The following is a 17531-nucleotide window of genomic DNA, read 5'->3' on the forward strand; positions in this document are numbered from 1 at the left end:
CTTGCAACTCGTAGTGACAAGGCTCCTTAGGTCACTCATATTTTCCATGGCTGAATGAAGACAAATATTGGAGAATAATATCTAATTACTCTTGATGCCTTACGTGTACTCGTGTAGGTTTGGATTCTGTCATAGTAATTGACATTTAAAAATAATCAAAAACAAAAAGAATGGTAATCTTCATGTACACATAAAGAGTACCATTAGCTATTGAAAGTTTTGACAATAATATCACTGAATGTTTTGTGATAGATTTATTTATGCTTGCTTCTCTAATTGTGTTTATTGTAATATTAAATTTCAGCTCAGTTTCCTAATGGGTTTGGTATGAACTCTCTTCAACAGACTGGCAAACAGAAAGAAGGCAAGTAGATATTTTTCTCGACATTTTGGAAGTCTAGTTCTGAGTCATTTATCCAAGGATTCATTTATCCACCACTTTTCAATCGATGAATCAATGAATCAATGAATGAATCCATCCAACAAATCAATCAATCAATAAATCAATAAATCCAATCAATCAATCAATCAATCAATCAATCAATCAATCAATCAAACTCTGTTTATCCATAGTTACATGTCTGTTTAGCATACAACCCAGTTGTCTTCACTCACTCACTCACTCACCCCCCACCCACCCACCCATCCATCCATTCACCTGCCCATCTATCAACCACCCAACCAATCAATCAACCAACCAAGCAATTTAGTATTTATCAATCCATCCATAGAGAGATTAATTATTTATTCGATGCTTCTATTCATTTGTGTATTTTGAGAGTTTTATAAGATATCATTTTATTTTGTAAGGCGGCCAATGAAAGCGCCCGAGAAAAACATTTTAAATCAGGAATCAAAGAATGAACCATTTGTTTCTTTTTAAACAAAAACTCTTTCTTCTTTTCCCAAAACTGATTTGAAGCTGCATCATTAAAGAAAACTAGTATTTTTTGATGACCTTTGAACGGTGTCTATAACAAAAGTTTATCCTTTATAATTTGTCAGCAGGTCCAGAAGGCGCGAACCTGTTCATTTATCATTTGCCCTCGGAGTTTGTTGACCAAGACTTGATGCAGACGTTTGCACCATTTGGTAATGTGGTTAGTGCCAAGGTGTTTATTGACAAGCAAACAAACCTTAGTAAATGCTTTGGTAAGTATCACATACTGATTTATTAACTTTATAAACACCACCCCCACCCCCGTCACATGTTTCCTTGTTCAGAGAGAACACAGAATTTACAAGAGAGCTCAGTATTCATTATTTTGTCACAAGTGCAGTATTTACAAGAGGGCTTACCTTTTTCAGAGAGAATACAGAGTTTACAAGAGGGCTCAGTGTCCCTGTTACCTTGTTAAGAGAGAACCCATCCAAATTAAAAGCTGTCTCAAAACACACATCATCCTGTTCAGATAGGAAACAGAATTTACAAGAGAGCTTAGTACCCCTGTTATCTTTAGTAGTAATTCTGAACTTGGAGCATAGATGATTTACCATGGTGTGTTGTGCACCACCTTGAGCTGTTACATAACTATTATGGGGGAAATGATACAGGAACTGGAATCTATTTTGATGTTTTTTTTGACAGGGTTTGTAAGTTATGATAACCCAGTATCAGCTCAAGCTGCCATCAATGCCATGCATGGTTTCCAGATTGGTATGAAACGTTTAAAAGTTCAGTTGAAACGTTCCAAAGAAGCCAACAAACCATATTAATATTGATGCTACAGCCTGCCATTTGATTCAAGTGACGGTAAGTCTTTATGTAGTAAGTTGTAAGTGTCTCCCCTAGCATGCTTATGATGTTTGTCATCGTGACACTCTTCAAACAGCATGGTATAGAGATGGCCAAACTGCAATTTATGGAAAGACTGAGTTTCTGCAACATCCGGGCTCGAAATTAGCAGTACTCCAGGGCACTTAGACTTCTCTGTGCTAATCATGGACTTGAAATTAGCAAGTAGTCCAAGGCACATAGACTACTATGTACTAAACATGGACTTGAAATTAGCAAGTAGTCCAGGGCACTTAGACTACCAAACATTGTATCTAGACTACCAAATTAGCAGTAGTCCAGGGTACTTAGACTACCAAACATTGTATCTAGACTACCAAATTAGCAGTAGTCCAGGGCACATAGACTACCAAACATTGTATCTAGACTACCAAATTAGCAGTAGTTCAGGACACATAGACTACCCTATTAGCAGTAGTACAGGACACATAGACTACTAAACATTGTATCTAGACTACCCTATTAGCAGTAGTACAGGACACATAGACTACTAAATATTGTATCTAGACTACCCTATTAGCAGTAGTACAGGACACATAGACTACTAAACATTGTATCTAGACTACCCTATTAGCAGTAGTACAGGACACATAGACTACTAAACATTGTATCTAGACTACCCTATTAGCAGTAGTACAGAACACATAGACTACTAAACATTGTATCTAGACTACCAAATTAGCTGTAGTCCAGGACACATAGACTACCCTATTAGCAGTAGTACAGGACACATAGATTTCATTGTCCTAAACATTAGATTTAGATTACCCATTTTATAAGGTGGTTGGTTATCTGTTAGACTGAAGGAAATCAATTGAAAACTTGAGCTGAATCAGTTCACTTGGCGAAATCTGACTACCAAGCGTAAGGATAAACCCTGAAAATGAAAAATTGTGTGTACAAATATGGCAGAAAATGTTCTAGTAATAGTAGCAGTAATAGTAGTAGTAGCAGTAGTAGTAGTAGTAGTAGTAGTAGTAGTAGTAGTAAACATATTTATTTTAAAACAGGGTAGCCAGGAAACCACAACAGTTGGTTTCCACCTGGGTCCTGTCCTGTGTATATTTATATAACTAAAAGTCTATTTCCACCTGGGCCCTGTCCTGTGTGTATTTATGTAACTAAAAGTTTATTTCCACCTGGGCCCTGTCCTGTGTGTATTTATGTAACTAAAAGTTTGGTAGCTACATAGAAGTAGAACTAGAATTAGAATTAGAATCAGAATTATAATCAATCAGAATCGGAATCAGAGTCAGAAACACTTTATTGATTCCACTATGGGAAATTAAAATGACAATTCACATCGATAAAACACAAAACAGAATTCCAAAACAAAACTGCATAGTACTCGTACAATGGTAAAGAAAAATCCACAACAAGATACAACAAAGAATTCTCTGTAAATGCTGTGTTGATAATTACTTTGGATGGAAGTAGAGTTTGTGAAGCAAGAAAACTGTAATCAAGTTTGAACCAACAAAGGTATAACTACCATATAGTAATAAATGTATTGTTAACCACTTGCCAGGTTATATTTAAACTATTTTAACTGTACTGTCAGCACTTTAAACGAATCACATCTTAAAGTAAGATATTGTTAAAATGGCACAAATTGAGTTTATAAACCTTTTACTGAAAATAGTGAAAATACTTGCATAAAACCTCAACTAAAGTATTGTAGTATAATTTTAATGTCAATACATGCCTTCTGGTGTTGCTAGAACAGTTGATTGCATAGTTGGGATTTCGTATACATTTTTTGATGTGTATGATAAATTATGTCATCGGATCATTTATGAGTTATATCTTAATACCAGGTTTGAGTTCAGTCAATTGTGAGTGGTGCTTCAGTACATAAAATACTGCAAATACCATTCTAAATATATACAACAACAAAATCTGCCCAAAACAGCATAAACTGAGTTTGTGTCCCTTTTAATAACTACACAGCTATAATTATATTTTAAGTATCATTAAATAACATTGCTGTACTGCAGTGATAACAACTATTGTTAAGTAAATAGCTCTGCTATGTAATGTATGTAACTATAAACTATTTTATTGCAAACCATCACTGCTAAACTGCAGTGATAACTAGTATTTCTAATCTACTCAGCTATAAACAAAAGTAGATGTTAACCATTGACTATGTGGTCATGTAAATGTTTGCTACCAACCATAACTAATGACTACAGTTACAGTACAACTACTTCAACAGTAAATGTAAACCATGAAATCTGTGATGATTTGTCACCAACTACAGCTAACGACTACAGTTGTGTTACACAACTCAACTACTAAGTATATCTCTAAGTCTAACTGCTACATCGGTAAGGCCAAAGAAAAAAAATTGTGTGGTTCCGATAACGTTCAATTTCAAAATGGGGTGGGTAGGTAGGAAATTTATTTGTTTGGTCTAGTTCAGGTTGTTACAATGTACGTAGAAGTCAACAGAGATTTCTCATCAATGTGTTCACACTTTCTGTATGATATGCAGACAATAGTGTGTGCTACACAATGTATTCTGCCATGTTGTTTTGATCACAAGACTTTTTTTCAAATTACCTAAAAAAAGGTTAGGGTTGGGTAACTGGAACCAAACAATTATTTTTTTGGCATATCCAAACAAAGTTAAACTCCAAATATGTACCTGTGAGGATGCAAATGTTTGCTACCAACCATAGCTAGTGACTATAATCATTTTACACAACAATGTGATATCTAAATTCTACAGCAATAACCCCAAAAAACTATCAAACTTTAGATAATACTAATGTTTACTATCTAAATTGTAACCACCAAAAATAATACTTGAATTTCTTAACCACCAAATCGAAATAATGTTCACCAGTAATTTGAAATGTTGAATGTTGTTATCACCAAATGTAAATCATGAGGTTTGTAAAGCATCGCGGCTTATAATGCTAGTAATGGCAAACGATTATTTTAGCCACATCTCCAGTGACTGTTTGTAGATATTACATATGGTTTGCTATGTAAATTATGTTGCTTTTGTGTTCATCTCAATGAGGGAACATTTACATATTGACTTCATTTAAATATGGTGAATTTACGCTGATGTACATTATCACTCCCCATTGCGACCAATCATTTTTGACTGCATTTTTCAAACCAATCAGTTTGAGCTTATAATTTTCAAACATTAATCATTTGCCATTACTAGCAATACAAGCAGTTTGTGAGACTGTGAAGCAAAAACAGATCATGATGTAAACAGACTAAGGCTATGACTAAAGTATTCTGAATCTTCAAATCTATTATAAGTTGAAATTTGCTAGTCGTAACTATAGGTTTCATAATATAAATTGGGATAAAGGATTTACTGATTTACTGACTTGTTGAATATGGTGTCCTTAACAAGTGATTTTTGTATATCTACCATACCTATCGTAGCCTAAACATATCCAAAATACATTTTAAGTACGCTATTACAACTGCTCGGAATGTTCACGTCTTATTTCTGAGTTTGCGGTGAGGATGAGAAAGGTTTGATACGTACCAGAAAGAGGAATGTCACATACCATGTGTTACCTACCATGTTTTTGAAGAGTTTTCAGTGTGAGTTATGTGTTATTTGCAGCAGTGTTGTGATGTGTATGTTTGCTATATGTTGTGATTTAGATGTTGTGTGCAACAGTCACAAATCAAACTTCACCTTAAAATACTTATTTTTAACATTTTTTAATACTAATCATTGTAATTTTATTGAAGAAGTTTATTTAGTTTAATAAATTTCTTTATGATTACAATTTGATTAAGGTATTAGCTAAATAGTTATTTTAAATGACTGTCCATCACTAAGTTATTATTTTACAGTTGCCCATTTGAATGACTGCCCAACACTAAATAGTTGTTTTTTCAAATTGCTGCCTGTCACTCAAGTATCATTTTGAATGGTTGCCCATCACCAAATTGTTTATTTGAATGACTTCCATCACTGAGTTCTTATTTTACATGATTTCCATCACTAAATTATTATTTTGAAAGGTTGCCCTTCACCAAATAGTTGTTTTTAAAGCAATTGCCAATCACTAAATATTTATTTTTTTAAATGGTTGTCAATCACTAAATAATACATCAGTCATAAAGAAATAAAAAAATCTACAATTTTTTGGTCAGCAATTAATTAATTTGATATGTACAAATAATCTACAATCGAAATGTATGATAGTCAAGAAATTATTGAATTCAATTTCTAAAATTTGTCATTTGTAATACTAATGGGAAAATTAATGAATTCCATGTTTGGAATTCTAAGTTGAATTGCTAAATGGAGTTTGGTTTGTGAACTGATTATGTTGTCTTCCAAGTGTTGTCATTTCATTTTTATTTATTCTGTGCATTGTGAAGTTTGTGTTTTGTTTTTCTTCCTAGCACCGTGTCACATGACCGTTGTTTGTAAATGTATTTTTCACCATTTTATTCTTATTTTTTTTCATTGAGGTGTCTGTTTGACCTTTGACCCCAGTTTCTTCTTTTTTGTCATTTTTAGATGAGCCTGTGACCTTTGTATACCTGTTACTGTGACGTCTGCATTTGTTTGTGACACGTTGCCATGGCATCACCATCGTGACGTCACATCATGTGTAGTGTCCGTCCTGCCTTGTTTATGCTCCATCACAATGTAACACACTGCAGTGTAAAAGTATTCATGTATACAGCGTCCGTGGTTTATCGTCTACATGTCAACTGTCCACTGTGTTTGGTGGACAGCAACATTAATGATAAAAAAAAATGAAAAGGAAAAAAAAAAGAAAAAAAGTGGAGTTCCATTTGCATGAATGATTCTGGATAGAAATTTACAAAAAAGAGATGAAATTTATACTAGAAATAATGTTGTGTTGTTACGTTGGCTTCACATGTTGTATGTATACTGAGAGACAAAGATTATCAGCGTTAGACTTTGTATTGTTGATGTGTGTGCAAAAAAACCACTGCTTTTCATTTGTCTGTCTCAAAGGTTTCTGCAGATGAGCATGCCTCGATTTTAAGATAAACTATTTTTTATAGGAGTTTTTCAAATCAATTATGAAACAGTATTTTTCGTGAGAAAGGAATATTTTCTGAGGTTAGACATTAAAGAGAAACTACTATGGCCGAGTACTTGGCTGGTAAGTGGAATTGTCTTAATTGAGAAATTTGAACAGTATATTGCCTTTTTGATGTTCATGTTACTGCCTGTCTTTTGAATCGAAATAGTCACATAATTGTTTGTTGGATTTTTACAAACTTGAAAAATTCCATGTTTATTCTCATTATTTATTCTAATTTATTCGCTCAAAATCTAACTGTTCATGCAAATGTAACTCCATCTAATTATCAGCATTCTGTCAATTTGCCAAGAGTTAAAGTGCTGTTGATATTTCCTTGTGCAAATTATGAGTTAATGATATTGGTAAAAAAAAGACGAGTTTATCTCTGTAGTTGTCTGACTTTATAAACTTATTTTGTTGATAAAATAGTAGCGAATCATGGAATGTTGTTACAAACAAATTTGAAATCTGGACTTTAGCATTAGTTGTATTCTATTTCAAACAGCATGCGTCTGGTTAATTAAGTATTTTTGTAGGTAACCCTTAAGGAGGACAACTGCCCATATGTGAATTGTTACTTTATTCAGTAGGCAGCCCCTTAAGGAGGTCAACCACCCTTGTAGTACTCGTACAAGATGTCATATTTAGAGACACAAATATCAGAATGTTGTTGAAGTATTTACTTGTACTGTTCAGAGTTTTATAACTTCTTTAGGACTATGTCTAAAAACAAGTGGTGTTTTGTGTTTCTTAGGAATGTTTACTTCTTTTACTTCACCGCGGAGTCAGTTTCTCCCATTGAATGCCCAAGGTTAGATTAGATGTACTTTTTTTGAGGTGTTTACCAATACAAATTGACAGTTTTACTGTACTGTGTACTTACACACCGTGTTAGATTTATTCTCCTTTTTGTGTTTAACTTTTCTCCATGTGATGTTTCAAAGCACGTGTTGTTGCATTGATAAAAACTATCGTAGAATGTACGTTAAGTGTATCAGACAACAAAATTGTACTGTCTGTAGACTAGTTAAAAAATGTCACTTTAAGATGTACTGATACATAATTCTATTTGAGAGTGTTGTCCTCTGTTGATGTAATAGTATTGAATTACATAGATTGTTGGTTTTTTTGGTTTTGTTAAATGTTATGTGATTTCCATTCATATCAACGGGAGTATTACTTAATTGCTTATATGTTGAAAGGAAAAACCCAGAGACTTATTTCTGCCTTCAGTACACTTGTATTGATTACTGCTATAAAGCAAAGTATGATTTAAGTTGTAAAATAACACCTTGGTAACTTATTCAACTTTGAAATCTTGTGAAGAAGACCCTCTGCACTTGACATGTGTTCAACCATTGTATCGATTTTTTGCAAGGATGTTTTTGAGAAAACCTCTAGTGATAACATCAAAGTTACCACAATCAATGTGTCTTGACAAGAACAAGAAAGGTTTTCTCATAAACCCTTGCAGGAAATGACCAAAATGGCCAAGCACATCTTAAGTACTGTAGGGTTTCTTTAAAATATTCCACATTTGAACTAAGTTACTGAGGTGTTATTTAGTCACCTTAAATCATTATTTAAGTTGATTGCAGTATTCAATGCAAGTGTACAAAGGGCAGAAATAAAATCTGACTGGATTTTTCTTTTAACAGCTTGAAAAAAAAGGCAAATGAATGGCCACAGAACCTGTAAGCATTCAGATTGCTAAATTTATTAATGAAAGTGTTTTAATCAAATCTAATAATGTATGCTATAATGCACAAATTAGCTAGAAAATTACTTGATTGTTTGTTTCATGAGTTAATGTTTTGTTCTGTTGCACATGCAGATGTAAGTTAAAATGATGCCAGTAATGCATGTTTTCAGATCAAAGTGACATCTGAAATACAATGATATCGCTTATTATATGTGTTACATTTAAGATAGGATACATCAACTCCTATGTTATATGTTGTTATCTTGCTTGGTTTATGAGAAGTCTCAAAGATATAGCTGATCTTCAACATAAACTAAACGAATGTCAAGGTCAAAGTGCACTGGGTAAAGGTTCATGTTCTTTGGGCATGTCATGTTGTTGCCATTTCTTGTTCGTATTTGTTGCAGTTATTAAATCTATCTTGTCTGCAGTGACCCCCATGTTTGTCTTGTCTTTTATGTACGTATGTATTCATGTATGTTTGTTTGTTTGTATGGACGGACGGATGTACATGTATGTATGTATGTATATATGTATGGATGGACGGATGTACATGTTTGTTTGTTTGTATGGATGGATGGATGGATGGACGGATGTATAGGTGATTTTATGATGTGCTGGTGTGCGTCTGTATGTATTTTGTACATGTATGATATATGTACACATGTATACATGTGTGTGTGTGTATGCTTGTGTGGATGGATGCTCTGTATGTATGTATGTATGTATCTATATATGTATGTACATGTATGTACATGTGTTGGTTTTCTACCTCTCGTGTTAAGCCTCTTGGCTGTCAGGGTCCTTTAAGCTCTATTTACAACACAGACGAGTACAAGTAACGTAACATATTACTCTACAAGTGTAAAAATGCAGGGAAATAGAAATATATATTTGTAAACAGGAGACTTTTGAGTCTGAACATAGAAAGAAATATAGCTGCGTGTAAAGAGAATGAAAAACATATCAAATAACAGATTTACAAAAATACTGCCACCAATGCATGTTTTTAAATTGATCTTGCCAAAAGACTTACAGTCAGTACTTACAACTAGTACGGTGATATTTTGTGGCCCTTTATGTATCCTTCTGTATTGTTTATGTTTCTTCTTTCCCTCAACTTCCCGTTGTCCGATGTGTCCTTGTCGTTGTTTTATCACATACATTTTATGTTGCTCACTTGGTGTGCGTCTATCCTGCCCATCATATCTTGGTACTTCTCTATCAGTCAGTCTGGAAGTCAAATGAACAGGTGCAGTATAGTATGATGAAAGCTCATCTGTGCTAATGTGACGTCTAAGTTCACGAATTTCATTTCATTTTGCACCAAAATTTTCAAGTAGCTCACCCAAGCTTTTGTCAGGTTTGCATCATGACTTCGTCAGTGTTTAATGTTTTCTGAAGTCACACACGTGTGACTTCAGACAAATTGTCCCAAAGTCTCGGAATTTGGTAACGTCCCCCCCCCCCCCCATCACAGTTCATAGATGGTTGTAAAGTCTGATTATGAATTGCTTCCGTAATCCCTCGTGATTTCAGAAGCAAGGTGGATACCTGTCAAAAGCTTAATGAAATACTTGAAAAATTTGGTGCAATACGGCCCTAGCAATGTTATTTTCCATCCGAGTTAAATTTGCTGATAACATAATTAAACGATCCCATTACACATTAAGGTTTACAATCTTATGAATATAAATGCAATATATTTGATAATCCCACCAAAACTCATTTTACAAGTGATGATTTAATCGTAATGAATACAGGTGACATATTTAGTGCCCTTTCAAATAATATTTATCTATGAATAACTGATGGCTAACAAATTCATCCTGGGCTCTCTCCATAATTCAAGTCAACAATGAATAAAATCGAAGACCAAAGCTCTATTGTTAGTATGCGACCAATAACTACAGTAAGATTCTACACTCCTTAGTACCCAGGTGGTAGTTATGTTGCTGTAATTAGTAAAATTTTCATCACAAAATGCTGTGAATGTACACTACTCAAATTGTCTTAAAATTAATTAATGGTCACAACCAAGTATTCAAAGGATTATATTGAGCTCGGAATAAAATTTCGGTGACAAAAAGCAACAGAGCTATAGGGAAAATTATTCCTGGACAAGAGAGTGAGCCTGTCTAATAGAGAACTTGTAATCCAGACTGAGCATGCTCAGATGCAAAGGACTATGGGATTATCTGTGGTTATCGTAATACCTAATCTGGAGCTACTGATAAAATTAATCTCCCACAATTGTCAGGGTAACTATGAATTGATTATCTGTGGTTACAAACAATGTATCAACATTGTTTACAATACTGATTGATTAGTATTTATTATCACATTTCCCATGATGCAACATTCAACATGGCGGGTTTGCAAGTTCCCTATTGATATGGCTCCACTGATAGGACAGCACTAAAGTGAGAATCCTTGGACTGAAGCATGGGCCTTTATCTGGTATGGGGTATAGCAGTCAGATTTATACTATCTTCCTCACAATTGTCAATAGTGTACAATACAATGTGTATGTATCATTAGCAAACTATTGAATCTTGTTCCAAAAGTACGGAAAGTGGCAGCACATCAGTAAGGGGCCAGATCAATAGTTCAATGTAGGATAAAAAAAAAAAACTACTTACTTTGGGGGTCATGGGGTCAGGGGGTTTGAGTCATTTTTGTTCTCGTCCTACAAAATTATGCGGATGTGTTTTGTACCCCCTAAATACATATATTTCTAAAAAAATATCAAATTGAAAAATGGAAGAATTTTCACTATAATAGTAAATGCATGGTACTAAAATACAGTAAATTGTCAAGAAAAGAACTATTTTTTCCTCACTACATATTGGCTTTGTATTCATAGTACTACATACTAATACAGACTGGCTTTGTATTCATAGCACTACATACTGACTTTGTATTCATAGTACTACATACGACTACATACTGGCATTGTATTCATAGCACTACATACTACTACATACTGACTATATATTCATAAAACTACTTACGACGACTACATACTGGCTTTATATTCATAGCTCTATGCACTACTACATACTGGCTTTATATCCATAGCACTACATACTGACTTTGTATTCATAGCACTACATACTAGTACATACTGATTTGAAATTGATCGTGCTGTCTGAAACACTTTCAATTTTGGCCAATTTAGTTAGAAGGGGTGGGGTGGGGGTCTTATATGATGCCTAACTAAAAGAATTTAGTTTTTATCCTACATTGAACTATTGATCTCACCCCTAAAGTTACTATAGATTGAAATAAACAATTGATGTTCATAATATTACAACTGTTACAGTTCACAATTAGCATTTGCTTTTATCTGGCCAACAGCTACAAGTAGGGGCCATTGAAATATTTTATGATGCAGGGAGACAACTGATCACTTTACCAAAAACTTAGTTTTGAAACGCCAAGTTTGATACAATATTTATTTATTTATGAGAAGTGATTTTTTTGTAGACTGACTAGTGCCTACTTGTCAGCTCTGCTCAAAAAATATTCCAAATGCCTGCTATGTTAAAATGTTGCTAAGATAGAAGCTAAGGGAAATTAGAAATGGTAATGTTATGAAATTTGAAATACAGACCTTTGTTTTGGTGCTGAATGTCAACATCATATCCCTCTGTCATAATACAGTGTTCACTGGACTCCAGTAATAAATCTGTGTAAAGAATACAATGAAATGAAATATAGTAACTAAACCTGTAGTGAGATTTCACTTACAGAGGGTAATACAGGTTATAATGGAGGCTATAATCTTGATAAAATGACGTCTTGTGTCAATATTTGATATAATAATTGTATCTAGTTGTGCAGTTTGCTCAAAACAGTAGATAACTTGTAACTGTTTCACCTATTGTCGCATATGTGTCTTTGCGTATCTGTCTCTGTCTTGTATCTGTGAAAGTTGACCTGCAGTATTGAAAGTCCCATCATTCAGTTACTTGTTATTTCCCTCCAAGATATACTCAGATATTAGTGATCAACATGTTTAGAAATATCAAATTTATGAGTGTTCCTGTTGCTAATTATTGGCTAATAAAAGTTGTGTATTTTTGAAAGAAATGAATTCTAAATTATTCGTAGTTTGTCATCGTACTTAAAATGATACTTAATAGTGATTATATATTAATTGATTAGTGTAGTCTGGTATTCGATTACATTGTTGTAAATTAAAATAAGAAGTTTGTTCTCATGTTGAAAATCGAGCAATTTTACGCCAGGCCTACTGAAATCTGATCATTATTGTATGCTAGGTGAAATCATTGTAGTAAGTGCAAGTGAATTTCGTATTAGTAAATGAAATTAGTTCATTGTCAACATTAGCTCTGTTGTATGTCTGAAGTTTATCTGACGTAGGAAATAGAGCAAGTTGTGTCAAATTGTTATGTCAGGCCCTAATGAAATCTGTGGTCACCGTTCTGTGTAATCGTTTTCAGCATTAAGATATTTTAGTGAAAGAAAGAATTTCTTCGGTTCATTTGGTAACTACTAGGAAGATGTCTGAAATCTAATTCAACTGTTTCTGAGAATGAAGGGATGGTGCAATTTTAGTGACATTGTCACCAAACCTACGAAGGTAATTATGAATCAACCTACCTGTAGAGAAATATTGAATGAATTCAATCATAGATAAATGTTATTAAATTGAAGTGAGTGGATGGAGTTGTATTTGTGTCACTGCCAGTATTTGAGATGTAACAGTAGAGTCTCATTTATTTGAATGAGTTCACCAATAATGCATATCATTAGCTTTTAAAGCCGTTTTTTTCAAAGCACTGTTTTACAAAATAAATGTTTTATTTGTGTGTTTGACACTATTTTAGTAGTCATTACAAATGATGTTTAAAATCTGTCAACAAGCCCACCCATGTTTGAAATATTACGGCCATGTTTTGTCACTTAGGGAAATATTACTCTGGTAATAAAGCCTTCGGTTTACTAAGATAGACACAAACTAAAACTATTGTCGCAACGTGTTGATACAACAGTGATAAACTATTGAATGGATGTTGGTTTAATTATAATCTCAGTAGGGAGACATCACAGAGTTTTATTGACATGGGTCCATAAACTTGCAGTGTAATGTTTTGGGACTTCCAATGTTTACGCTATCTTGATCACAGGGTGATTAGAATCGTACAAGAGAGGAACTGCTAGCACCCACTTGTGTCATCTAACACACTGAAGAACAATAGATTGGGTTTGCATCTATCTTAGTAAACCGAAGCCTGAATTACCAGAGTCATAAACTGTTAGTGTTTGTTTATCCGTTGCATGTTTGTTTTCTGCAGCTATTGATGTGTATTTTGTTAGCACTGCCATAGACAAGTTTTGCTTTTCAGTTCATCATTACCAAAGAGAAAGCAGTATTAACTGTAGTTTTATTTGACTTGTTTTGTTTATTTGCTGTGTGCTATGTGTTCTTTGTAGAAGTTGTAAATTTCAATAAAACAGCAGACACACACATTCATTTCTGTCTTTGTGTTAATGGAATAGAAATATTCCTTCCTAACTATCTAACCAAATATCATGAAATCAATAAACAAAACATCCCCGCTAACCAAGCCGAAGTGATCATGGTTACAAACAGTATTTACAACTGTGTATGATTCGTCTTTATAAATTGAACAGTGTGGTACATTTCCCATAATGCACCATTTAAGATGGCAAATTTGCAAGTTCTCTATTGGTTAGACTATGTTTCCTTAGGCATGCAGGTATTGGTTAAAGTGTTATGCTTATTTGGTCAGAGAAGAAAGCTTGTGGGCATTGGTTGACGTGTCACCCAAGTAAACGTGCACAATTAGTCACACATTGGAGCCCCTTGTGTGTAGGAATTGGGTATAGTGTCACTCAATTAAACATACATAATTGGTCAGACATAGGAGCCCCTTAAGTCTGCTGCTATCGGATTGTGGTACTTCATTTGAACATGTATAATATGGTCAGACAACAGGGCTTTATAAATCTGCAGGAATCGGTTAGAGTTGGACCGAATAACATTTGGGTAACAGAAATAGATATGTGATTTAATAGTGGTCCATGATTTAAGGTACAGTAATAAGATATGTTCTCTTTTCTAAAGAACAAAGCTGGTGGGCTGGTGGGCATTGGTTGGCTGGTGGGCATTGGTTGGCATGTCACTCAAGTACATGTGTATAAGTGTAAATTTCAAGCAATTTAAAACACATAGTCCAGATAATTTAGTACATGCACAATTATACATTTCTATATTAACACTTATTAGTGACCAAAACTATCTACTATCCTTAAAACCCAAAGTTTTCATGATTAAACATAAAGCAATCAAATCCTGGAAAGTCACAATAAATGGTGCACTATTTGTACATATTTCCTCCTGGTGTTTCTGTCTAGCTAGCTGCAGTGATTGATGCTTCTATCTTTAGTGTTATGATTTGTAATTTGTGTTACTGTCAGCTATTTTTGTTGCTAACAATATTATCTTGCAGTTCACAATTTTAATTGGGTTTGATTTAGTGATGTTATTACCATCTGGATAGGATTAGAGTTAGTTTCAGTAGCCGTGGAGACATGAATTGAGGTACAGTCATGGTGGGTGAGATGAAACCAAGTGGAATAGTTTAAGTAGCCATCTTGGAGAGGTACTGCAGTCATGATGGGTGAAATGGAAATACAAAATGTAAGTGGAATAGCAAGAGTCATATTGGAGACCAATCTTAAAATCTGATGTGGTAAAAACAGCTAGATGTCTTTATTTACCTCTATATGTACATCGTTTTGTGTTGTTTGGTTTGTTCTGAGTGATCGCTGCCGTCCCACATCTGAACCTGTGTAATAAACAATCGCGTTTGAATCTCATGATTTCGATTGGCCAATCAGGATGAGCGTTACGTTGGCAGCTGCACACACTTGAGAAATTGAAGCATGCTGATTGGTTGTGAAAACTATACAATATTGTCGACATTCAATGGGATTGTCTATTACACAGGTCCAGATGTGGGAAGGTGGCGATCTCTTGAAACAAAACAAATGACACAAAACGATGGAAATAGAGGTAAATAAAGGCATCTAACCGCTTTCACCACATCAGATTTTAATAAGATTGATTGGAGACATGATTTGAGGTATAGTTATGATGGGTGAGATGAAAGTATGGGTAATGACGTGTTTGTGGTATGCAACATTAACGTCTCACTGTATTGTTCCATTACATTTCATATGCTATTCTCACCTACTAATTCTAATTCAAAGTTTGATGACTCACCTTGCAGGTGATCCTTTCATATAATCTGTCAAACCAGCAATTCAAATTTACTATTTGTGGCTACGTCTCGTTATCTGCAACTGAGGAAAAATCAGGATAAAATTAGCATATCACATAATGTGTTTGGGATTATTTGTACACAATTTAGGTCACAGTCCTTTATACAACTAGCCTACCTGTATTCTTGAACGATTATCTCTACTCACTATTTCAGCTATCCTAACTATAGCCTACCTGTAGACTTGAAGGACTAACACTACTACATTATTTCAGCTATCCTAACTGTAGCCTACCTGTAGACTTGAAGGACTAACACTACTACTCTATTTCAGCTATCCTAACTGTAGCCTACCTGTAGACTTGAAGGACTAACACTACTACACTATTTCAGCTATCCTAACTGTAGTCTACCTGTAGTCTTGAAGGACTAACACTACTACACTATTTCAGCTATCCTAACTGTAGTCTACCTGTAGTCTTGAAGGACTAACACTACTACACCATTTCAGCTATCCTAACCGTAGCCTACCTGTAGACTTGAAGGGCTATCACTACTACACTATTTCAGCTATCCTAACTGTAGCCTACCTGTAGACTTGAAGGACTATCACTACTACACTATTTCAGCTATCCTAACTGTAGCCTACCTGTAGACTTGAAGGACTAACACTACTACACTATTTCAGCTATCCTAACTGTAGCCTACCTGTAGACTTGAAGGACTAACACTACTACACTATTTCAGCTATCCTAACTGTAGCCTACCTGTAGACTTGAAGGACTAACACTACTACACTATTTCAGCTATCCTAACTGTAGCCTACCTGTAGACTTGAAGGACTATCACTACTACACTATTTCAGCTATCCTAACTGTAGCCTACCTGTAGACTTGAAGGACTAACACTACTACACTATTTCAGCTATCCTAACTGTAGTCTACCTGTAGACTTGAAGGACTAACACTACTACACTATTTCAGCTATCCTAACTGTAGCCTATACCTGTAGACTTGAAGGACTAACACTACTACACTATTTCAGCTATCTTAACTGTAGCCTACCTGTAGTCTTGAAGGACTAACACTACTACACTATTCCACTCTCCTAACTGACATTTTGAATTTTCGCTATCATTCCAAGTCTACTCTGGTCCTTATCTCCAGCTTTGAAATGACTTGGATTGAAGTTAAAGTGTGAAAAACAGTGTCTGGCAGTGTTATAGAAAAAGTTGGTCATGACCAAAAAGAATGATCCTGTGTAATCCTTATTGCTCCATTGATAAGGTAACACTAATGTGAGAACCTGGGATTGAAACCCTGGCCTTTAAGTCTCCATTGATAAGATAACACTAATGTGAGAACCTGGGATTGAAACCCTGGCCTTTAAGTCTCCATTGATAAGATAACACTAATGTGAAACCCTGGCATTTAAAGGATTTTATACATACCAAATGAAATATTGTCAGTTTACGGAACTAAAGTTACTTTATTTATCTCTCATACCAATGCTTGTGCTGCGCTAATGCGACAATGTTGGCAATTACGATTTGAAAATGTGCACCCAATAACCTGATTGCAACCATGACAACATTATTCAAATGAAGTCATTATGTAAATGAACATAGCAGAGATGAACGCAGGCGTTAACACATGAAGCATATGAACTGTGCATGTGATAGTATACATGTAATTTTGTAAATT

General features: G+C 34.5%; 1 protein-coding gene across 12 annotated transcripts in view; it reads left to right on the forward strand.

The window, feature by feature from the left end:
- The window catches only part of LOC144452938 (CUGBP Elav-like family member 1), a 79052-nt gene extending 70057 nt beyond the window's left edge, over positions 1-8995 (forward strand). For 10 of the 12 annotated variants that reach the window (XM_078144156.1, XM_078144161.1, XM_078144162.1 and 7 more), the window contains 4 exons: positions 305-364; positions 1006-1152; positions 1589-1753; positions 6309-8995. In XM_078144156.1, the coding sequence (XP_078000282.1) occupies positions 305-364; positions 1006-1152; positions 1589-1716 (335 nt within the window). In that variant the 3' untranslated portion in view covers positions 1717-1753; positions 6309-8995. The remainder of the gene's footprint in view (positions 1-304; positions 365-1005; positions 1153-1588; positions 1754-6308) is intronic. The other 2 variants (XM_078144159.1, XM_078144167.1) reach the window with 1 other exon arrangement.
- The last annotated feature ends 8536 nt before the right edge of the window (positions 8996-17531 follow it).

Source organism: Glandiceps talaboti, chromosome 23, assembly GCF_964340395.1.
Source record: "Glandiceps talaboti chromosome 23, keGlaTala1.1, whole genome shotgun sequence".
NCBI classification, from domain to species: Eukaryota; Metazoa; Hemichordata; class Enteropneusta; family Spengelidae; genus Glandiceps; species Glandiceps talaboti.